Consider the following 24,998-nt stretch of genomic DNA (forward strand, 5'->3'; position numbering starts at 1 on the left):
GGGGGGGGGGGGACACACATCACCTCAAACTAAGCTGTGGCATCCCCTTACGGGGACACCACGTGTTTGGTCCAGTCTTGGATGATATCCTTGAGAAAGCTTCAGATAAGTAGAAATCGCTTCCCGAGCAGAAGTTTACTAGGAAGCGTTTTTTTCGTCCCCCTCGTGAACAGCCCCAGAAGGAATTCAGGGGAAAGGGTAAAACTGGACGGTGGAGCTACCCGAAAGGAGGTAGAGGCAGGAACATCCTTGTCCCTCAACAACAGACCCTGGACAGACAGTGACTCTCCGGTGGGGGGGCCGACTCTCAGACTTCCTTGCTCAATGGCAGTCCATATCCAAAAACCAGTCGATCCTTCACACCATACAGTTCGGGCTGAAATTGGAGTTCGAGAGTCATACTCTTCCCCCCCCCCCCCCCCCCCAGTGTCTGAGAATTACCCCGTTACAGTCTCCAGACATCCGAAACTCCTTCCTCCTACAAATACAAGAAAAAGTAATTTCTCAGGTGCCCCATCAGGAGATGGGCAGAGGCCATTACTCTCGCCTCTTTCTCATAAGGAAACCCTCCGGGAAATGCAGGGTCATCAAACTTAAAACCCCTAAACCAGTTCATCAAATACCGGAGGTTCAAGATGGAATCGATCAAGACGGCAATCCCTCTGATTGGAAAAAACTGGGTGATGGCTACAATAGACCTGAGGGATGCTTACTACCACGTTCCGATCCATCCGGATCACAGGAAGTTCCTCAGGTTCGCAGTCTCCCACAACCAAGGGATCACCCACTTCCAATTCAACACACTACCATCCGGCGTCTCCTCAGCACCGAGAGTGTTTTCAAAAATCATGAGGGAAGCGGTTATATTCATCCGTGTCCAAGGAATGTGTGTCGTTCTTTATTTGGACGACTTCCTCATAGTCGCTCCATCGACATCTCGGTTGAACCAGCATGTGTCAAAAAGCCCGGGAGATCCTCGAATCCCTAGGCTGGATCCCAAATCTTCAAAAATCAGACCTACACCCTTCCAAGGAAGAAATTTCTGGGGATCCTCCTAAACTTGGAAAAAAGGACATCCTTCCTTCCCGAGGATCATCAACACGACCTTCGCCAGAGAATCTCAAAATTCAAACAGCTGAGGTCACCAACCTTGCGAGAATCCATGTCCATTCTGGGATCGCTGACCTCATGTATTCAGGCAGTATCCTGGGCTCAAGCGCACACCCGAACCCTCCAATCCCACGTCCTTCTATACTCTCGGAGGTACCACAACGTGCTGTCCAGGTGAAGTCCGCTTCCCGGACATGTGAAGTCAGCTCTCTCCTGGTGGCTGAATTGCCAAAACTTGCGGAGGGAGGTGAGCTGGGATCAGCTCCCCCTAAAAATTCTTTGTATAGATGCCAGCCGAAGAGGTTGGGGAGCTGTGGTGGAGGAAACATTTTCAGGGATTATGGCCCCTGAACATAAGATCCAGATCTTCGAACCTGAGGAGCTAAAGGCAGTGGAGGAAGCACTGATAGCTGCCTCACCTCTAATTCAAAATCATCATGTTCGGGTCTACTCCGACAATGTAAAGACAGTAGCCTACCTTTGACACCAAGGGGGGCACGAAGTATGCCAACTTAAAACTAATCGCGGAAAGAATATTTTTCTGGGCAGAGAAACACCTGTTGTCTATCTCGGCAACACATCTCAAGGATTCAATGCCCGGGCGGACTTCCTGAGCAGGAGGGATGTTCATCTGGGAGAATGGTGTCTGAACCAAGCAGTCTTCCTATCCCTGACCGCGAGATGAGGGAGCCCAGACGTCGATTTGTTTGCAAATGCTCAGAATGCAAAAACAAAAACCTTTTTCTCTCTGTCCGGCTTCTGGAGCTCGGGGGGTAGATGCTTTCGCCCATCCATGGAATTTCAGCCTGGGCTATGCCTTCCCGCCTATCCCTATGTTGGTGAAAACCCTGCAGAAAATCCGATTGGACCAGGTCACAACGATTCTAATTGCTCCAATCTGGGCAGGGCGCAGCTGGTACAGCGCACTGATGGACATGGCATTAGAGGGTCCCTTACTTATACCCCAGACCACCGACCTCCTTTACCAGGGTCCCCTACGTTACTCAGACTTAAACAGACTGAAACTAGCGGCTTGGTTACTGAAGCCAGCATCCGAAAAGCCAAAGGTCTCTCGGACAGGGTAATCCAAACGCTCCAAAAGAGCAGGAAACCAGTGACAAATGCCATCTATGGCAAAGTACGGAAAAAGTTCTCTTCCTGGTGCCTTCCCAATGTCCCTGATCCCTTCCACCCAAACATTGCTTAGATACTGGACGTCCTCCAGAAAGGGTTGGAGCTAGGTCTTTCCCCAAGCACTCTCAAGGTTCAGATTTCTGCTCTTAGTTCTTTTTTTGACCACGACCTGGCGGGCCACGGCTGGATCAAACAATTTATGACCTCTGCAAGTAAAATACGTCCTAGACTCCCTAGCCGGGTCCCTCCCTGGGATTTAAATTTAGTACTCAACAGTCTAACCCAGGCTCCTTTCGAGCCCTGGTCCTCAATATCTTTTAAAACCCTGACTTCTTTGAAGACGGTTTTTCTGGTGGCAATTACCACGGCTAGACGCATAGGAGAACACTTCCTAACTATAAACTCTGATAGTATAGTTTTGCGTTTTGATCCCTCCTTTATGCCCAAGGTTGCCTCAGACTTCCATAGGGGTCAAGATATTGTGCTGCCCTCATTTTGCATAAATCCTTCTAATGCGAAGGAAGAAAATTCCCACACTCTGGATGTCCGCAGAGTGGTCCTCCATTACCTGGAACAATCCAGGGATTGGAGGGTTGACCAGCATCTTTTTATTCAGTTTTCAGGCCAAAATAAAAGGTAAAAAGGCAGCTAAAAGCACAATTGCAAACTGGATCAAACAGGCCATTTGTCTAGCGTACTCTATAAAAGATCTTCCTCCTCCTGCTTCACTAAAGGCTCACTCCACCCCGTCGGTCTCTACATCCGGGGCAGCGAGAGGGAACGCTTCATCTGAGCAGATATGCAGAGCAGCTACATGGTCTTCTGTACATACCTTCACCAGACATTATAGACTGAGCTTTAACAGGGATCTAATATTCGGCAGACGTGTTCTGCAAGCTGTGGTCCCTCCCTATAAAAAAGTTAGTGTTGGTATTACTCCAAGGTGACTGTCGTGGAAGGTGACTGGAGAAAATAGAATTAGTCTTACCGGTAATTCGGTTTCTAGGAACCTTCCACGACAGCACTAATTTCGCTCCCTAATTGATATTCCTATTGGACGATTCCTGCATTTTTGTGATAACTATACATGCTTGTGTGTCCAGGAAAAAAAAAAAAAAAAAAAAAACACTGGAGAAAGCAGGAAGGGGAGGGTTATTTAACCTCTGTGTTTCCTGTCCCTCATTAGGGCGGGGAGACATCCTCCAAAGTGACTGTCGTGGAAGGTTCCTAGAAACCGAATTACCGGTGAGACTAATTCTATTTTTTTTCAGTTTCTTTAGTCATTAATTAGCGTCAACTCCTACATCTTGCAAGGAAAAAAAAAAAAAAAAAGCAAGCAGTGATGCATATGGACAGAAAAGTAATTTTGACTGTGCAATGGTCCTAATAGTCTTGGTGGAGTGGAAAGAAAATTATTTGGAAGTTAGGAAAAAACTGTGATCAGTATTCACATCAAATGTAGAAGAGGAAGGGAGAACTTAGATGTTGGGCCACAGCAGTATCATTCAAGGACTTTTCCCAGAGAAAAGTGACAGATGTATGATCACTGGGTATAAACCATGGTCCACCAACAATCCAGAGAACAGGGGTCCCATGTGGATATAAATGTGGGGAGCATCATGACCGCCTTGAAAATCACTTCTATAGGCTCCAACAGTCAAAAGGAGAGTGGAGCTGTGTCCTGGACGCACCCCAATGCTGCATTTACAAACGGGATTTGGGGTCTCCAATCATTTAGACATTTATTATGCATCCTGTAAAAAGTAGATTAAATTTATTTAATGGAAATAATAGTTTAAGAGCTTGTCTGGATATGAAATATACAATGCCAGGACTTACCTACCACTGCATATAATAGCCATGCAGAGCAGGCAGGCACAGATTACCAACCACCCGTAAATTCACAGGCAACACCATTCATAGGTCACGCACCCACAAATCGGCCATACACATGAAAACCCTAGAACACCCCTGCCTAGAGACCGGTTGTGTTTTACCAGATCCAAGACCAACCGTGATGTTTACAACCTGCCTCCATTTAGCTGCTCACTGCCTTTATTCTATGTCCTGTCTGGTAATGGCAGCAGTGTGAATGTGCAGCTGAATATTGCACTTATACTAACAATGCTGGCCCGTGGTTTCAGTTTAGTTTCTTGCACTCGGTACATTTGGGGGACACCCCCTTTGGGTCATGCATCTTGTCTATTAAGTTCCCCACAGCAGGGGCACAACAGTCAGGTCCAGGTCCTGCTACGCCCTCCGTCTATTTTGTAGTCTGCAGGCACATAGCGAGGCGAGATAACAGAGCTAGGGACCATCCTGATATGGTACAGCTTATCGAGATGAGATGGCTTTTACGTCATTCTGATCAAAATAATGTCTGTCTACTATGTAGCCCATGTTACTACTACTGTATTACTACTAATGTACTGCGGAGTATCTATTCATGGTTTTATTCTCGGTTTAGGCTACATTTATGTTTGTACCCGTTGCCTGGTTATCACAGAAGGATACATGGGCATTCCAGTTTGGTTATAACTGATTACATCGCGCTATACACTGCATTCTCATCTCTTCCCCTGCGGATGAGATAAATCCGAAGATGCCAATAAAACCCCCATACAGAGGCATCGCTGCACGGGAGACAAATAATTACCCCACAAATTGATGTATTCTCATATAGGCTCCTAAGAATGTCTAAAATCCAATCATGGCCCAGATAACCCTTACAACTAAATAGAAATCCACAGATTAAGAATACTTTACCTTTGCGGCACAGACTCAGTTTTGGCAACTTTCCATGAGTTGCACTGTGACGAAGGTTTATCACCCATTCTGGAATATCTAGCTGAAAGACAAAAGGAGACCATTAGTTAAGAACATCAGTATGGATCTGTATTAAAATAAAAAATAAGATAAAATAAACACCCCACACATAGTAAGTAGCCCGTCAGTAACCCACTTCCTAACTTATTTAGCTATACGAGCATTAACCAGTTTTGACTTTCTAATTCCTATTAGCCATCACTGTACATAATGACTAACAGGAATTGCGAACGGAAATTTAGTCCACTTTTAGCATCGCCAAGGCTGGTAATAGCCACTTTCTGCAGTGGAACTTGGCAATAAGACTTTTATGCTTAATGAAAAGAAGGTGCTGCCATGTGACGTATAGACCCGCCAGTTCCTAGTCTGCAACCTTTATAAGTGAACTTAGAATTCCTCCAAGAGTCAGGTCAGAAGGTGCAGACGGAACTGGATAAAGGGGCGTTCCACTGCATGGTGTTCCCACCCGCCCAAACAAACCAGGTTTTCTGACTGCATGACCCAAATTTCATAAGGTCAATTTATTCAGCAAAGAAAACCAGTAGTAATGATACAACTAAACATGCAGTCTTAGGATTCACTGCTAAACTGGGTTTGCCTATTCAAATACCTCATTCCTCAAATGTTAAATGCAGGAAAAGGGGCAAAAGTAAGTGCAGTTTGGTTGTACCCTTAAGCTGGCTAAACATGTTTGTGTTTTTCACAGAACACATATACCCATTTCACTTCCACATACAAAAAAACAAAGTAGGAAAAATAAATAAATAAAATATCGGATGTGTGGCCTTTGGAACAGAAGGAGTGAGAATATGGGTACTCACCTCATTAGCCAGGCGCCTTAAGGGAATCGCAACGGATTTCTGTTTCGGTCCTGTGATTATATTTACAAATCTGGAAAAGGAAGAAAATAAGAAAAAAAATTTAAATAAATATTTACACATGTGGCCAAAAAGTTTTGTGACTGACAAATTTTGATTCTCAAAGTTTGTTGCTTCACTATTTTTCGATAGTTTCTATGGTTACTGATGTACAATTATAAACATTTCGAAACTTATTGACAAATGCACAAGTTTATGGAAAGCCTGAATATTTACAGTATTGACTGATGTTTCACTTGATAACGGCATGGGGTTCATCGCAGTTTCAGTGTCCTCTTTGACCACCCGCTTTTTGGAGGTTTAACCACAGGTTCTCAATGGGAATGAGATTTGAGGAGTCTCCTGGCTATGGACCCAAAATGTCAATGTTTTGCTCACCGAGCCACTTAGTTATCACATGGTCTCCATTATGCTAGAAAAGCATTGTTCATCACCAACTTGCTCCTGGATGGTTGGGAGACGCGGTTCTTGGAAGACACTTAGATCTCATACTTTAATCATGACAGTGTTGTTAGGAAAAATGGTCAGTGAGCCCACTACTCTGGATGGAAAGTCAGCCCTTTCAAGAATGGCCTCAGGATGCTTTACTGTTGGTAAAACACAAGACTCATGGTAGCGACCACCCTTTCTTCTCCTGAAAATCATTATTCAGGATGTCTCGAAGGGGGCGTCAGAAAACAACTTTACCCCAGTCCAATCTCTGGACTGATGTTTTTCTTGGAGAGAAATGGTATCTTTATTGGTCTTCTTGACACAAGAACAGCCTCCAAAAGCCTTCATGTCCCTGCGTTTAGACACACTGGCACCTGCCTGCTGCCATTCCAGAGCAAGCTCTACATTGGTATTTAATGGATCCTGTAGCTTAGACTTGGGCAAAGTGCGGCCCACTGGCCACATTCGGCCCACTGGCCACATTCGGCCCACTGGTGTTTTCAGTTCTGACTGCATACGGAAACTGCTGAAAGCCTGAAAAAGTGGTCCACTGGCAGCAACATGCACTCGCCCGCAGTCACCGCTATACGCGTCCTCAGGATGCAGAAAGCATTGAATACATACTCCATATAGAGGGGCTATGCGCGGACTCATACTGCATAGATGGGCTGTGTATGGGGTCATCCGGTATATAGAGGGATGTCCACATACTTAATTCTCCTCAATATTAAGTTGACAATTAAAATATGTTAATACTTAGTAGATTTAATTTCAGCCTATTCGGTCGGCCTCCACAACAGTCAAGGTCTCATGCAGCCCCTCGGGAAAATTGCCCACCCCTGCTGTATCTGAATCCTCTTTAGGAGATGGCTCTGGCACTTGCTGAGCTTTCTAGGAAGTCTTCTTCACAGTAATTGAACCCCTCCAAGATCAGATAAATGGATGATCTAGAGGCCACCTTACATGCAGCAATCTCCCAAATAAGTTTTGATGCAAAATAATGATGACAGCACATGTTTCCTTGGAGGTAACCATGGGTAACAATACAACCAAACTTTCAAGCACCAGCCCATTTTAAAGGGGTTGTTCTACTCAGGGATATGGAGTCCGTCAGCCAAACCACCGACTTCTCAATTTCCCGAACCCCAACCCCACAGCACTGGTCACTACTGAGCATGTACATAAAGTGTAGCACAGATTCATCTCATCTACGACCCCACAGCACTGGTCACTACTGAGCATGTACATAAAGAGCAGCACAGATTCATCTCATCTACGACCCCACAGCACTGGTCACTACTGAGCATGTACATGAAGTGCAACACATACTCATCTCATCTACGACTCCACAGCACTGGTCACTACAGATCATGTACATAAAGTGCAGCACAGATTCATCTCAACTAAAAGCCCAGATCCTTAGTTCAGGAACAGAACAGACATTTAATAACTTTCCTAAATTATAAAAACATTTACAGCACATCCTGCATTGTACTACTGTACCCAATTTTATACCACGATTAAGACCTTAACAGGTCGAAACGCGTCGGTCGTATCATGTACCCCATCATTTGCTGTACCACTATGAAATAAGGATTTTAATGGATTTGTCTAAATATATTGAACTCTTATCCAAGTTTCACGCTGGAGAGTTACTTTTTTTTTTCTTCACTGTACCCAATTTATTATACATTTTAGGAGTCGGAGTCTGTCCATTTTATACCGACTACACAGCTATGGTTCCACTACTGGGACAATCCCTTCTGAATTCCTATTTTTCCCACTCACGCAAAATAGCAATTCTACTCATCTCTAGAGACGTGACATCCAGAGGAAGTGAGAGCTGCGGCTGCTGAAAAAAAAAGTGTGAGCAGGTTATTTTGTGTTGGGTCTGAAATACACCTGACCACTCTATGACAATCTACATTTAATGCAAATTGACATTATAAAAACTAAAGCAGTAAACGCTCTGAAAAGCAATGTTTGTGTTAGTCTCAAAAATGTTAGCAACAACTGTATACTATGCATGTCACTCAATGATATTTTACTTAAAGGGACTGTCAGCACAATCACTGTTCAAACTCAGTCCCGCTGTTCAGTGCTTCGCAGTGGCGCCAAATTATTTATATATATATTTATATATATATATATATATATATATATATATATATATATATATATATATATATATATATATATATATATATATATATATATATATATACACATATATATACACACATACATACACATACACTCATTCCCACCTGCTTGTTGTCCCTCCATCACCCCTCCCCCTTAAATCACAGCTCTGACATCATAGACCAAGAGAACTGAGTGATGGAAGGAAAACAAGCAGGTGGGAAGGTGTATTTAAACAAATATTTTTTTTTATTTTTTAGTAATTTCATCTTTTACATTTTAAAACCACAAAACAGAAAATGGGCAGATGCAAAAGTTCACCCTGCATGATTAGTAGCTAGTAGTACCCCCCTTTTTGAAAGTATCACAGCTTGTAAACGCTTTTTGTAACCAGACAAGAATCTCAATTCTTGTTTGAGGGATTTTCATCCATCACTCCTTGGAAAATTCTTCCACTTCTGTGAGATTCCTGGGTCGTCTTGCATGCACTGCTATTTTGACGTCTAGTCACAAATTTTCAATGATGTCCAGATCAGGGTACTGTGAGGGCCATTGTAAAACCCTCAGCTTGCGCCTTTTCAGGGAGTCTATTGTATTGCAGATTTTGACGTGTGTTTAGGATTATTATCCATGTGTAAAAGCCATCCTCTTTTCCACTTTTTTTTTTTTTGCAGATGGTATTATGTTTGCATCAAAAATTTGTTGACAATTAATGGAATCCATTCTTCTCTCTACCCGTGAAATATTCCCCGTGCAATTGGCTGCAACACAACCACAAAGCATGACTGATCCACCCCCATGCTTAATGGTTGGTGAGATGTCCTGAAATTATGTGCTTCTTTCCTCCACACATACCTTTGATCATTGTGGTCAAATAGTTCTATTTTAATTTTAACGGTCCACAGGACTTGTTTCCAAAATGCATCAGACTTCTAAAATTTTGCTTGCCCCCCCAGACCTTATCTTGACCTCCACCACTCCTGTTAACTGCTATTCTTAACCCCTTCACGACATGCGCCGTACTATTACTGCGCATGTCGTGTCTCCCCCTTTGATGTGGGCTCCGGCGCTGAGCCCACATCAAAGTCACGACATGTCAGCTGTTTTGTACAGCTGACATGTGCGCGCAATAGCGGCGGGTGAAATCGCGATTCACCCGCCGCTATTAACCTGTTAAATGCCGCTGTCAAACGCAGACAGCGGCATTTAACCGGCGCTTCCGGCTGGAAATGACCTCATCGCCGACCCCCGTCACATGATCGGGGGTCGGCGATGCATCAGGATTGTAACCATAGAGGTCCTTGAGACCTCTATGGTTACTTACCACAGGGGGCGCTCACAGCACACCTGCATTTCTGCTACATAGCAGCAAACATCAGATCGCTGCTATGTAGCAGAGCCGATCGAGTGGTGCCAGCTTCTAGCCTCCCATGGAGGCTATTGAAGCATGGCAAAAGTAAAAAAATGTTTTTAAAAATATGAAAAAAAAAATAAAAAAAATTGAAAGTTTAAATCACCCCCCTTTCGCCCCATCCAAAATAAAATAAAATAACAAAAACAAATCTACACATATTTGGTATCGCCGCGTTCAGAATCGCCCGATCAATAAAAGCATTAACCTGATCGCTAAACAGCGTAGCGAGAAAAAATTCGAAACGCCAGAATTACGTTTTTTTTGGTCGCCGCGACATTGAATTAAAATGCAATAACGGGCGATCAAAAGAACGTATCTGCACAAATGTGGTATCATTAAAAAAGTCAGCTCAGCACGCAAAAAATAAGCCCTCACTTGACCCCAGATCACGAAAAATGGAGACGCTACGGGTATCAGAAAATGGCACTTTTTTTTTTTTAGCAAAGTTTGGAATTTTTCTTCACCACCTAGCTAAAAAATAACCTAGACATGTTTGGTGTCTATGAACTCTTAATGACCTGGAGAATCATAATGGCAGATCAGTTTTAGCATTTAGTGAACCTAGCAAAAAAGCCAAACAAAAAACAAGTGTGGGATTGCACTTTTTTTGCAATTTCACCACACTTGGGAATTTTTTTCCCCATTTTCTAGTACAAGACATGGTAAAACCAATGACGACTTTCAAAAGTACAACTCGTCCCGCAAAAAACAAGCCCTCACATGGTCATATTGATGGAAAAATAAAAAAGTTATGGCTCTGGGAAGGAGGGGAGCGAAAAACGAAAACACAAAAACGAAAAAGGGCCGCGGCATGAAGGGGTTAATTACATTTCAAACCGAGGAAAGAGCAACTTGAAAAACGCTTTGCTATTATCTTATAATATTCTATTGCTTTGTGGGCCTCCACCATTTTTCAGAGCACTAGGCAGCTGCTTAGAAGAACCCATGGCTGCTGTTCTTTGGCACAAGGTTAGAGGAGTCTAGATAAAGCTAGGAAATTTGCATCACCTGGACTTTCCTAATAATGATAGCGAACAAGCCATAACCCCAACAGGCCAATTAAGGTCTGAAGCCTTGGACAAAGTTATCCGAGCACACAAATCCACAAGGGTGACCAAACTTTAGCATGGGCCCATTTTCCTTTTTGTAATTTTTAAAATATAAAAGTTTTTTGGGCCTAAAATACAAAGGAAATGTGTCAACTTTAGGCCATTCAGAGATAATGTCATCTTTATCTTGCTTAACTGTTCACAATAACAGTAATTTTGACCAGGGGTGCCAAAACCTTTACATGCCACTGTACAACCACCATATAGTTTAACATATTTAGTGCCACTGTTTACAGTTGTTACCAAAGTGCAATTGCTCACAGGATTCTCTGAGTGTGCGTCATTAGGCTTCATTGCACTATTACCCTGTGATTAACTAACCCTTAGTAAAGACCATAAAAATTAGCACCAAATAAAAAGACCCATCTCTTTAGAACTTTATGACAGATTAAAAAATAAATACACACACATACCATGCAAGAGATAAAACCAGTAACATGCTTACCTGACAAGAGCCAATCCATAAAGTAACTCCAGTTCTTGTTCTCCCATCCCGCCACTAACATCCAGGATTTTGCACCGCACCAGATCAGCGGTGCACTCTACAGCCAGGGGCATGCTGTTCCCATACCTGCAACAAGAAAGTTGAAAATTCACTATACAATCGGCTGTTCAGTTATACACTGCCATTGATTTAACAGAGATCATCAGCTCACACTCATCATTAAACAATTATTTCCATCTCAGACATGTATGTCATACCCAGAGCACATGCCATAAATGCATAATAGTGGATTTCACCCATGTCAAAAAAGGGTCCAATTTCACTCTGCTGACAATACAGGGGTGGCTGCAGATGTATGGCTCCCACCGGTCACTTCTATGGGATTTCTAAAAAATAGCCAAGCAAACATCCTTCTCTGCTAGATTTCTAAAACTTAATATGGACAAGACAGAATTCATCTTTACTTTAAAGGATAGATTAGTTTGGGGGGTCAAGTGACATGGAGGTAAACGGCTTCCCACTCTCCCCAGTCCCACAAGTTCGCGGCCTCAGGGTAATCCTTGATTGATCTCTCCTTCAAACCACATATCCAAGCCCTTTCCACTTCCTGCCGACTTGAGCTCAAAAATATTTCCCAGATCCAAGCATTCCTCATCTAAAAATCTACAAAAACCCTAGTCCATGCCCTCATCATCTCCCACTTTGACTACCGCAACCTTCTGTTTTGTGGCCTCCCTTCTAACACACTCGCACCCCTCCGATCTATTTTAAACTCTGCTGCCCGACTAATCCACTTATCCTCCCCGCTATTCCCCGGCCTCTCCCCTCTGTCAATCCCTGCACTGGATCCCCATAACCCAGAGACTCCAGTTCAAAACCCTGACCATGGCATACAAAGCCATCTACAACCCGTCTCCTGCATACATTTGTGAACTCGTCACCCGATACTTACCAGCATGCAACGTCTGATTCGCACAAGATCTCCTTCTCTCCTCTTCCCACAATTGCATACAAGATTTCTCCTGCGCATCCCCCATACTCGAACTCTCTAACCAAACATATCAGAATCTCGCCTACCATGGAAACTTTCAAAAGGAACATGAAGACTCACCTCTTCTGAAAAGCCTACAACCTGCAGTAACCACCAAACCGCAGCACGATGTGCTCTACCCTCACCTAGTGTATCCTCACCCATCAGTTGTAGACTGAGCCCTCGCGGGCAGGGTCCTCTCTCCTCCTGTACCAGTTGTGACTTTTATTGTTTAAGATTATTGTACTTGTCTTTATTATGTATATCCATTTTCACATGTAAAACACCATGGAACAACAACATGAATACCTGTCCAGGCTAGCCATTCATCTTCATCATCTGCCGAAACTGCCCCGTAAAACACAGGTGAATGAAGATACTAAAATCCATCAAATGCAATGCGGATTTTCCTTGATAAATGTCCCTAGGGTTACACAGAAGAGGATCCCATACACACATGACTTGTCAGACCCTGCTCATTTTGGTGTGAAAGGGCAGCTTAGATGCCAGCAACCAAGTGAATGTTGGTCCAAGAAAATATATATATATATTTTTTTTTAAAACCATGATAGAGGTTTCAAAGCACAGATTAATCAATTCACCAGTTCCACATATATGTTGAAGCTCCTGGATCAAATGTCTTTGGTACACGGACTTAGAAGCAGGACTGGTTTACCAGTCAGATAACACTGGTCAACAGCATTTTTGGTGCCAAAGATATTTCATCGAATTTAGGGTATTTTTGGGGTGCTGATTCTGAATATGTCATCAGTTTTGCCAGATTGGCTCAAGTTTTTGACATTTTTGGTATCTTATTTATAGCACTTGTTGGTAAATGCGACGCATCATCTCATTAATTTCTTTGGATTAGTACTTGAACTGAGCAGTTCTCAATATAGTTTTGTGTTAATTAGTGTTCTAAAAGTTTGTTCATAGCTTGATTTTTGCACTAACTTTATGTTGTTGTCTGTTTTCCAGTGAAAAGCATGAACTCATCAAGAAGAAGTTGTCTTAACGATCCAGACTCATTCTGTTACATTTGTGGTGAATACACACTGCCAAAACATAGAAGAAACATAACAGACTTCGTAAAAAAAGTGTATTTTGCCTATTTTGGGGTTATGCTTGGGGACCAAGACAAGTTTTGGGCACCACACAGTGTGCAAAGCATGTATAGAATTATTACGAAAATGGAGCAAAGGACAAAGAAAAAGCTTCAAATTTGGTGTTCCAATGGTGTGGAGAGAGCCAAAAAATCATCATGATGACTGTTATTTATGGTAAACACAGGTACAGGCACATCTTCACAATGAGGGACAGGCCTTCTTGCAGATTCCATGTTACTCCCATTTTCGTTTCTTATGCTTATTGAATCCTTGCACTACACAGAAATAACAGTCATCATGATGATTTTTTGGCTCTCTCCACACCATTGGAACACCAAATTTGAAGCTTTTTCTTTGTCCTTTGCTCCATTTTCGTAATAATTCGATACATGCTTTGCACACTATGTGTGGTGCCCAAAACTTGTCTTGGTCCCCAAGCATAACCCCAAAATAGGCAAAATACACTTTTTTTACGAAGTCTGTTATGTTTCTTCTATGTTTTGGCAGTGTGTATTCACCACAAATGTAACAGAATGAGTCTGGATCATTAAGACAACTTCTTCTTGATGAGTTCATGCTTTTCACTGGAAAACAGACAACATAAAGTTAGTGCAAAAATCAAGCTATGAACAAACTTTTAGAACACTAATTAACACAAAACTATATTGAGAACTGCTCAGTTCAAGTACTAATCCAAAGAAATTAATGAGATGATGCGTCGCATTTACCAACAAGTGCTATAAATAAGATACCAAAATGTCAAAAACTTGAGCCAATCTGGCAAAACTGATAGCATATTCAGAATCAGCACCCCAAAAATACCCCAAATTCATTAAAATATTTTGGACACCAGAAAAAAAAATTTTTTTTGTTGACCTGTGTAATAGGAGAGACGATGGCCCATCTTTCGGATAAATTGATAGAGGCCATCAATATCATGGTGGAAAGTCTCTTTAAAGGCAATCTGACAGCTGATACATGCTGCTCCATCCACGGGCAGAATGCAGACGACACGGGCAGAAGATTTCAGCCATGTATGTTACAATCTGAAATGCAGCAGCATTTCATAGAAAAATACCAAGGATCCACCTGTCCAGCAAGTCTCCATGCGGCTCGGTCCTGTGCCGCTCTAATCATATGTTTATCTCTGAAACTCCGCAATGTGTCCATGTATCAGGTTCCCAGCCCTCGTTATCAATTCTACATTTCATATGCTTCTGTATGAAAGGGGAATAAGCCAGAACGACATGGGAGAACACACCACACACACTACCTGCAGCCATAGTGGTAGTAAGCAGGCGAGCACAGAGCAGGTTGTCTGTCAAGGGTCAGTGAAATTATTACAGGGCACGAAAAGTGGGGGGAGAAGGGGAAACATTTTTGGTAGGTGTGGGGAAGGGGTGTATGTTCTCCAAAATGTAGAGCCCAAGTGATGGAATTCTGGTAAGCCAAATTCATGGAGAGATCAGAAATATACGGTATCGGTCATTGAACAAAACACTAGACGGCTGACAGAAGAAATAGCTCCAGAGGGACCCCACTATCTATTATAGGGTACAACTGATCGTTATGCAGGTGGCTACGCCACGGTAAAGGGGGGGAGGGGGGGCACGGCGCCACACACTCCACCGAGCAATAAAGGAGGTGGGGGCACGGCGCCACACACCCCACCGAGCAATAAAGGAGGGGGGGCGGCGCCACACACCCCACCGAGCAATAAAGGAGGTGGGGGCACGGCGCCACACACCCCACCGAGCAATAAAGGAGGTGGGGGCACGGCGCCACACACCCCACCGAGCAATAAAGGAGGGGGGGCGGCGCCACACACCCCACCGAGCAATAAAGGAGGGGGGGCGGCGCCACACACCCCACCGAGCAATAAAGGAGGGGGGGCGGCGCCACACACCCCACCGAGCAATAAAGGAGGTGGGGGCACGGCGCCACACACCCCACCGAGCAGTGAAGGAGGGGGGGCGGCGCCACACACCCCACCGAGCAGTGAAGGGGGGTGGGGCGGTATAAAAGGCACCACATTACTCCAGGCACACACACTACACCGCCTGGTAGGTGACACGATACCTTATATCACACTGGTTACACATCCCAACAGCTCACTGTACCGGTACACAACATGCACGCACGCTTCCGCCCCTCACCTGCTCTTCCAGGCGGAGATCTGGTGCAGCGCGTCCCGCTGGAGCTTGCAGTCCCGGCTGTACAGATACTCCAGGACCTGCTCCCATTCCGCCTTACTGATCCAGGCTACTACCAGCCGCCTGTTCGCCATGCTCAGCGGCTGCACACTGCGCGACCTTCTCCTCCAATCAGTGTTCGCTTTTGTTTTGGTGCGGAGTAACAATAAACAAGCCCGACCGGGAAACGAGAGCCATTACTTTAGGTTCCGGGCTGCGTCTGGCGGACGTTTTACCTATAGTAATGACAACTGCTCTAGAGAGTGGAGTGTGGCCAGAATATCATTGTAACCGTCACACGTTCAGTATTTGGTCAGTATTTTACATCAATATTTGAAAGCCAAAACCAGGAGTGGGACAAATAGAGGAAAAGTGTAATAGAAACATATGCACCACTTCTGCATTTATCACCCACTCCTGGTTTTGGCTAACAAATACTGATGTAAAATACTGACCAAATACTGCTAGTGTGACGGCAGTCTTACTGTGCATCTATGTGATTCACAGGGAGGCAGCATCACCCCCACCCCAATACTTCACCCACGCTCCAATATACCTCACCCACCCAATACTTCCACGTCCCAATACCTCACCCCCACAGCAATACTTCCCTCAATATACCTCACCCCCACCCCAATACCTCACCCCCACACCAATACTTCCCTCAATATACCTCACCCCCACCCCAATACCTCACCCCCACACCAATACTTCCCCCAATATACCTCACCCTCACCCCAATACTTTCACGCCCCAATATACCTCACCTCCACTCCAATACTTCACCCCCCACCCAATACTTAACCCAGGTACGGACTGGGACTCAAATTCAGCCCTGGCATTTGAAATCACACAGGCCCATGCTCTACTTGTCCCCAAGCACCAGATGGGATATATTACTAATATACCCTGGATGGACGAAAGGAAGATTTACTACAAGACCAATATTTCTGATGATACCCGTGGCCTGCTGGGGTAAGTAACGGAGTCAGAGACTTTGTGCTTCTTCTCAACTCTTGATAGTATGGGTATCTTGAGAACACTGATTCTGTTAACAACGTAGCAGACAAGGCAGCCCATGACCAAACAGGCCCTTCTGGCATTTGCCAGAATTGCCAAATGGCCAGTCCGGCCCTGACTTAACCCCACTCCAACCTCATCCTCACCCAACCAATACCTCACCCCCACCCAATACTTCAACCCACCCCAACCTCATCCTCACCCCCACCCTAATACTTCCTCATGTTTTATCCAGTTCCTTTCACTTAAAATATAACCCAGATTTACAGAATTACTAACATGAACTGAAGATGTCAGATAGTGGCAGAAATCACCGTGGAGGAGACACATCAGTGCCATCAGGTGATTCATATGGCGCAGGCTGAAGACATCGCCTGATCAGATTTGATATTGCTTTGCTCGTGGTTGTGATTAGAACCTGATCTGAATTCTCGTCCTGACACCTCTCCTATACACTTACACACTCGATTTTACAAACAAGTGCTTTCAATGGGTGTTGGGGCCTAAGGCCCTGAATACACTGCACGATCGCAGCTGTAAAACGACCATGGATTGGCTACATGCAAGCTGATTGGCGGTCATTTAACAGCCAGCAGTCAGATAGCCATATAAATCAGACTGAACATGGAACCGCAATGCTTGGACTGGCCGGCGGCTCTCCTGATCCGAGTGTGACAGCTTCATGTATTTCTATGCAGCTGTCAGACTTGGATGGGGAGAGCCGCCGGCCAGTCTGGGCACTCCTTTCCGATCTCAGATCGATTTATACCGCCATCATACTGTGCCCTTAGACTGACTTACCGCATTTTCAAGAGCACAATAATAAATGTTATTCATAATCAGCCTGTCTGAAAGGCCCAGGGATTGTCCTCTTTCAGAAAACCTGTCCCGTCAGTATAGTTAGGTGTAAAAAAAATAAAATGTTTTATGAATAATGACAAACCCATTAAGTCAATGTCAGACACCGCTGTAGGTGACTTATCTCACCCAAGAACAAAAGGATGCAATGAACATTATTAGCAAGTTATCATTGGAATCACCAACTATTCCATATCTACGGGCTCTATCGATGAACGAATCAATTTGCAGGACCCTGGTCCAGTGGCCAGGTCAGAACTCCTGGTGAGGAGCACAGTGAACAGTCTCCCGCCTCCCGGCATCCCCGGCTCTTCTTCTGAATCATGGGCAACACATCACATCTTTGTTACAGCAAGACACACAAGGCATCGCGCCCTCCTAATCAGAAGAGACACCGGGACGCTGCCAAGTAGGAGGACGTTTGCCGGACCCCATCCAGGAAGCCAAGTGGCCACCGACAGGGTCCTGCGACCCAATCGGCCCATCTCTATTGTGCTCACTATCTAGTCTCCCCATAGCACACACATGCACACAGGCCAACTCTACACATCCCCAGTGCGGTCCGATTTTTAAAGACTGAATGGAGAAGGTGGAGAAACTTTATTTTTCTCTCCACTCAGAAAAATTGACCCCACTCTGATCAGTATAACCCGACTGTTTTCTTGGATGGGTGGTGAGCACCTGCCCTCCAGGGAGGCACACTGCTGGTCCTCCTCCCTATACCTAGCCACCCTGTGAGCCATAGTTATCACGCTGCTTCTGGGGTCCCACAATTCATATTAATAACAGTGATCAGTCCATTGAGGGACCTTTATAAACAATGAACGTTGGGTCCGATGCATCAAAGCTTTCATGCCAGAATTCTGGGGTAAAAGATTTAAAAAGTCGCAAAATGTCGCGTTCTCACGCAAGCGGTATGGGGGTGTGGAGCAGCGCTGTCAATGTGACGTCAGACTATCAGATCCCGGGATCGTGGGTAAAGCACAGCTTGAGGGTTTTATAACCAGACTGTAGCTGAGGACAGGGGTCTCCCCAAACTGTGAAGCCCCTTTAAATGCTTATTCCCCCAAAATTAAGTTATCACTATCCGTATGATAGGGAGCATCTTGCTGATTGATGAGGGTCTGACCACTTTGACCCCCAACGAGCCCATAATTGGGGCTTTGGAACCTCGAGAACGAGGCCGTGCGGTCCTGAATGGAGCGGAGGTGCGTGAGCGCTTTCTGAGGGGCTGCGGGAAGCTTTGGTGGCCCATTAATGTGGTAGCCCCCCGGACGTAGTGGGACAGTTGGCCGCCAGCATGCTATACCTTCAGCAGAGCCTTATGGCTACATGGAGTTCTTGTCCTGACTATACAGAAGTGCGATGGTCCTGACCAGACCGTCCTGACCAACCAACCAAATTGCGGCAGTAAACCCCTGCACTGGAATTGATAACTGGAATCTGGCGCCCTAGAACTCTTGTTCCCTGGGCTGTCTATACTAGTTCTCTAGACTCAGGGGACTTCCCATTTACTGGTCCTAAATTCTCCTTCAACTTTCCACAGTATCATTTATTTCCGCATCTAACGTTCAGGTTGTGTCTTTTTTTTGCCAGGATCAAAGATGGCGACAAGTCAGAACAGTGACACGTCACGACTGTACACGTGACTCCATGTCACCTGCGCATGAAGGCGGAAATCTAAGATCCGGCAGAGGCAACAGCAGACTGAGCTCAGGAGCGGCAGGGTGAGTGCGGTGCCCGCGGGCGGGGACACCGGGATAGGGGGTCTGGCGGGCACTGGGGTGTTAACCCTTCCTTCTCCTGAGCAGCTTACGTCACGGCCGTGTGCATGTGTATGAGTGAAGCGGCTGCAGCCCTATAGTGGTCGGTGTTGTCATCTTCCCATAGACACGGGATGTGAAGGCTGTGCTGTCAGCCCCGACATAGATGTGCTGCAGTCCGGGATCACTGTTCTCACACGGCACATACATACACGGCACATACATACATCCACGGCACATACATATACACGGCACATACATCCACGGCACATACATATACACGGCACATACATCCACGGCACATACATATACACGGCACATACATCCACGGCACATACATATACACAGCACATACATCCACGGCACGTACATATACACAGCACATACATCCACGGCACGTACATATACACAGCACATACATCCACGGCACATACATACATCCACGGCACATACATATACACGGCACATACATATACACGGCACATACATACATCCACGGCACATACATACATCCACGGCACATACATATACACGGCACATACATATACACGGCACATACATACATCCACGGCACATACATACATCCACGGCACATACATACATCCACGGCACATACATATACACGGCACATACATATACACGGCACATACATACACGGCACATACATACATCCACGGCACATACATACATCCACGGCACATACATATACACGGCACATACATATACACGGCACATACATACATCCACGGCACATACATACATCCACGGCACATACATATACACGGCACATACATATACACGGCACATACATATACACGGCACATACATACACGGCACATACATACATCCACGGCACATACATATACACGGCACATACATATACACGGCACATACATCCACGGCACATACATACATCCACGGCACATACATACATCCACGGCACATACATATACACGGCACATACATATACACGGCACATACATACACGGCACATACATACATCCACGGCACATACATATACACGGCACATACATCCACGGCACATACATATACACGGCACATACATCCACGGCACATACATCCACGGCACATACATATACACGGCACATACATATACACGGCACATACATACACGGCACATACATACACGGCACATACATATACACGGCACATACATACACGGCACATACATATACACGGCACATACATCCACGGCACATACATCCACGGCACATACATCCACGGCACATACATCCACGGCACATACATCCACGGCACATACATATACACGGCACATACATATACACAGCACGTACATATACACAGCACATACATCCACGGCACATACATCCACAGCACATACACCCCCACACCGCATACATACACGGCACATACATACATACATACATACATACATACATACATACATACATACATACATACATACATACATACATACATACACAGCACATACATGGCACATACATACATACATACATACACAGCACATACATGGCACATACATACATACATACATACACAGCACATACATGGCACATACATACATACACGGCACATACATATACACGGCACATATACACGGCACGCACATATACACGGCACATACATCCACGGCACATACATATACACGGCACATACATATCCACGGCACATACATATACACGGCACATACATATACACGGCACATACATATACACGGCACATACATATACACGGCACATACATATACACGGCACATACATACATCCACACTGCATACACGGCACATATACACAGCACATACATACATACATACATACATACATCCACGGCACATACATACATCCACACCGCATCCACACAGCACATACATATACACGGCACATACATACATCCACACCGCATACACGGCACATACATACATCCACACCGCATACACGGCACATACATACATCCACACCGCATACACGGCACATACATACATCCACACCGCATACACGGCACATACATACATCCACACCGCATACACGGCACATACATACACCCACACCGCATACACGGCACATACATACATCCACACCGCATACACGGCACATACATACACCCACACCGCATACACGGCACATACATACACCCACACCGCATACACGGCACATACATACATCCACACCGCATACACGGCACATACATACACCCACACCGCATACACGGCACATACATACATCCACACCGCATACACGGCACATACATACATCCACACCGCATACACGGCACATACATACATCCACACCGCATACACGGCACATACATACACCCACACCGCATACACGGCACATACATACATCCACACCGCATACACGGCACATACATACATCCACACCGCATACACGGCACATACATACATCCACACCGCATACACGGCACATACATACATCCACACCGCGTACATGCATATACAGCACATACATCCACAGCACATACATACACATTGCTTGCAAGGGGCAGTAATCACTGATTGTAATATATGTTAGTCCCTTGAGAGTCCACACTGCACTATCTGGGGGTCCCGCACACAGGTGGTCCGGCTTATCTCAGGTTGCGTTTGCTGTGTCAGCCTCTATTCTAGCTAGAATTGTTCAGAAAGTGACAGTTCACATTACAGGGGGCTGTCTGGTGTCACCATTACATGGGACTGCAGCCCCTTCATTCTGCTTGTCAGCATGGCTCGCCAGGGTCAAGTCCTTATGATCAATGGTTTAGTCCCATAGCCATAAAATCCCAGCCTGAAGGTAAAAGAACGTTGAGTCAGTGATTGGCTGCTAAAGCCATATGGTGCCGAGGCTCCGACTGATCCACAGGAGAAGAGGAGAATCCCCCGGTAGGCCCCTGTGCAGGAGTGGACCCCCACCTTCCCATATAGCCACTAGTTGGCACAATACTCTTGATTCGCTATGTACAGACGGGCTCCTTTAGTAAACGACACACTGCCCAGTGTGGAATTATATACATTTGTGAATGAGGTAATGAACTATTTGTATGTAGCTGAGAAGTGATCCCTGAAGTCGATTAATACTTGCGTTACCCAGTCCAACAATATCTGCCTGTCGTGATTCACTTCAGCCAGGTAAACAAACACCTTCAGGGAGCAGCGGAGAGGCAGTAGGTGAAAAAAAAAAAAAACATTAATGCAGACTAAAAGGGTTAATCACTCATTGTCTGCAGCAAGCATATGAGACCACAATGTTACATTATCTTACGGCAATAGCATCGCTGATTTTGCAGAAACGTTGCTTCTATGGGCAGTGAGTATATACTGTTTTTATTTTAATTGGGGACAAGAATTGATTAAATTGTGTTTATCCAGTAATGGAAAACCCCTTTAATTATTTACCGTTATCAGCCTATTAATGGATGCTAATTTTGTGTTCTAGGAAAGATGATTTCCGAAGGCGGTTCGTTCATGCGGGGCATGTTGATAGGAGGTGGCTTTTGTCTGGTGGTGACTCTTCTCGGACACATTAAGTTGGGGCATGAATCTGCCTCCCCTCATGAGCACCATCACATCCAGGCACCTAACAAGGAGGACGTATTGAAGCTTTCACATGCAGAACGGATGGACTTGAGTAAGAGCATGCAGGTCTACTGTATCATCCTGGTCAAGCCAAAAGACCTGAGCCTCTGGTCTGCCGTCATAAACACGTGGAGCAAGCACTGCGACCGGACTGACTATTACAGCTCTGAACACGTTAAGGTCTTTGAATCCATCGTTGTTGACAGCAGCGACATGTGGACCATGATGAGAAAAGCCCTCCAGATGGCTTATGAGAAACATAAAAAGGAGTACAACTGGTTTTTCATCGCCCAACCCTCTACTTTTGCCATCATTGAAAACCTAAAGTACTTTGTCTTGAAGAAAAATCCTTTGGAGCCTTTCTACATTGGTCACACTGTAAAAGATGGAGACCTAGATTATGTGGATTTGGCAGGTGGCATTGTGCTCAGTATCGGGTCAGTAAATCGTCTTATCCATGTCATGAACGAGCCCGATAAATGTCCAGAAACTGGTGGCCTCATATGGAAAATTTCAGGAGATAAGCAGTTGGCCATGTGCCTGAAGTATAAGGGAGTAGTGGCCGAAAATGCAGAAGACTCCGAAGGCAAGAACGTCTTCAACACCAAATCTGTAGGGACCTTAATTAAAGAAGCCATGGCAAATGATCCTCAAAAGGTTGTTGAAGGCTGTTGCTCAGACATGGCGATCACATTCAGTGGCATATCTCCGAACCACATGCAGGTTATGATGTACGGTGTGTACAGGTTACGGGCGTACGGGCACAGCTTTAACGACGCACTAGTCTTCTTACCGCCTCCAAATTCCGATAACGACTGATGAACTTGACAAGTCTTCTATTCACATCACTAAATACTCTAAGTTGTGCTTAATTCTGAAATCCGGAGACAAGGACTAAAGAAGAAACTAATCAATCAAGTATGGTGGCTCTATTTATTTATGGGGGAGGAAGAACGGGATCCGTGTACATGTGTAATTTACTCTCTTCTCTGTACATTATAGAAGCTTCTGTCTTTCCACATGTCGGGACTGCTCAATACTTGTTTCACTACTTGGACTGCAACTGATTTTCCTCGGTGATGATTTTTGCACTCAAATTCTATTTTTCTACGTCATACAGAACTGGGTTGATCTTTTCAGTTTCCGTGGTCAGCGAGCTTTGTACAATTCTTCAGGCTGCTCCCTATGGGAGAGTGTAAATGAGCTGACTTGTGTCTGTAACCTCCATCGTACATGGGTGATATTGCCAAATTACATTGTTTGGTGTTAAAGTACACGTTCCCTTCCTACGAGGCTCGAACCCCATTACCTCATACACCTAGGGCATAGGGCACCTTTGTATACAAGTGAATAGGACATGGCATCCCCTAGCGAGGCCCTTCTGGTATTTTAGAAGGTGATGTGATGGCATCTCTACATTTTTATTAGGAATCCACAAGCCAGAGCCCTAGTGGCATCGTTGTTCTCCCTGTGAGATACGTAGAACTGGGGGGGAAGTAATATGGAGGGGGCATCATGGTTTTATGGAATATAAACCAGCTCACCCGTGATGCATAAACCAATCTTCGGGAGCACGGACCCGCTGTGTCCAGGCGTATAGAATCCAAAAAAAGAAGAGAATGTCCAGCTTCACCGAATTCGTAAAAAAGAGTTTTCTTTATTCACAAACTTTAAGCATAGAGGATACAGACTTCAGCACGAGCCATATGGGTAAGAATCTCAACGCGTTTCTGGAGACTAAGCTCCCTTATTGGAATGTCATGATTAAGGGAGCTTAGTCTCCAGAAACGCGTTGAGATTCTTACCCATATGGCTCGTGCTGAAGTCTGTATCCTCTATGCTTAAAGTTTGTGAATAAAGAAAACTCTTTTTTTATGGATTCGGTGAAGCTGGACATTCTCTTCTTTTTTTGGATCATGGTTTTATGCAGCAACGTTCTCTCCCCACATCTTATAATTGCCATGTCGC

The 24,998-nt window shown here is 44.9% G+C and overlaps 2 protein-coding genes across 3 annotated transcripts in view; one reads left to right on the forward strand and one right to left on the reverse strand.

Moving 5' to 3' along the window:
- The window catches only part of LAS1L (LAS1 like ribosome biogenesis factor), a 70,865-nt gene extending 54,880 nt beyond the window's left edge, over positions 1-15,985 (reverse strand). Inside the window, exons 1-4 of one of the 2 annotated variants that reach the window (XM_077285086.1) lie at positions 15,783-15,983; positions 11,491-11,616; positions 5,892-5,961; positions 5,011-5,092 (exon numbers count right to left, since the gene is read on the reverse strand). In XM_077285086.1, coding sequence (XP_077141201.1) covers positions 5,011-5,092; positions 5,892-5,961; positions 11,491-11,616; positions 15,783-15,913 — 409 coding nt within the window. In that variant the 5' untranslated portion in view covers positions 15,914-15,983. Of the gene's footprint in view, positions 1-5,010; positions 5,093-5,891; positions 5,962-11,490; positions 11,617-15,782 lie in introns of both variants that reach the window. The other variant, XM_077285085.1, reaches the window with a different exon arrangement.
- Positions 15,986-19,288: 3,303 nt separating this feature from the next.
- C1GALT1C1 (C1GALT1 specific chaperone 1) lies at positions 19,289-23,983 on the forward strand. The gene is made up of 2 exons (XM_077285092.1): positions 19,289-19,423; positions 22,891-23,983. Exon 2 carries the CDS (start codon positions 22,896-22,898, stop codon positions 23,847-23,849), a length of 954 nt encoding a protein of 317 aa, XP_077141207.1. The 5' UTR covers positions 19,289-19,423; positions 22,891-22,895; the 3' UTR covers positions 23,850-23,983.
- The last annotated feature ends 1,015 nt before the right edge of the window (positions 23,984-24,998 follow it).

Source organism: Ranitomeya variabilis, chromosome 2 (assembly GCF_051348905.1).
Source record: "Ranitomeya variabilis isolate aRanVar5 chromosome 2, aRanVar5.hap1, whole genome shotgun sequence".
NCBI classification, from domain to species: domain Eukaryota; kingdom Metazoa; phylum Chordata; class Amphibia; order Anura; family Dendrobatidae; genus Ranitomeya; species Ranitomeya variabilis.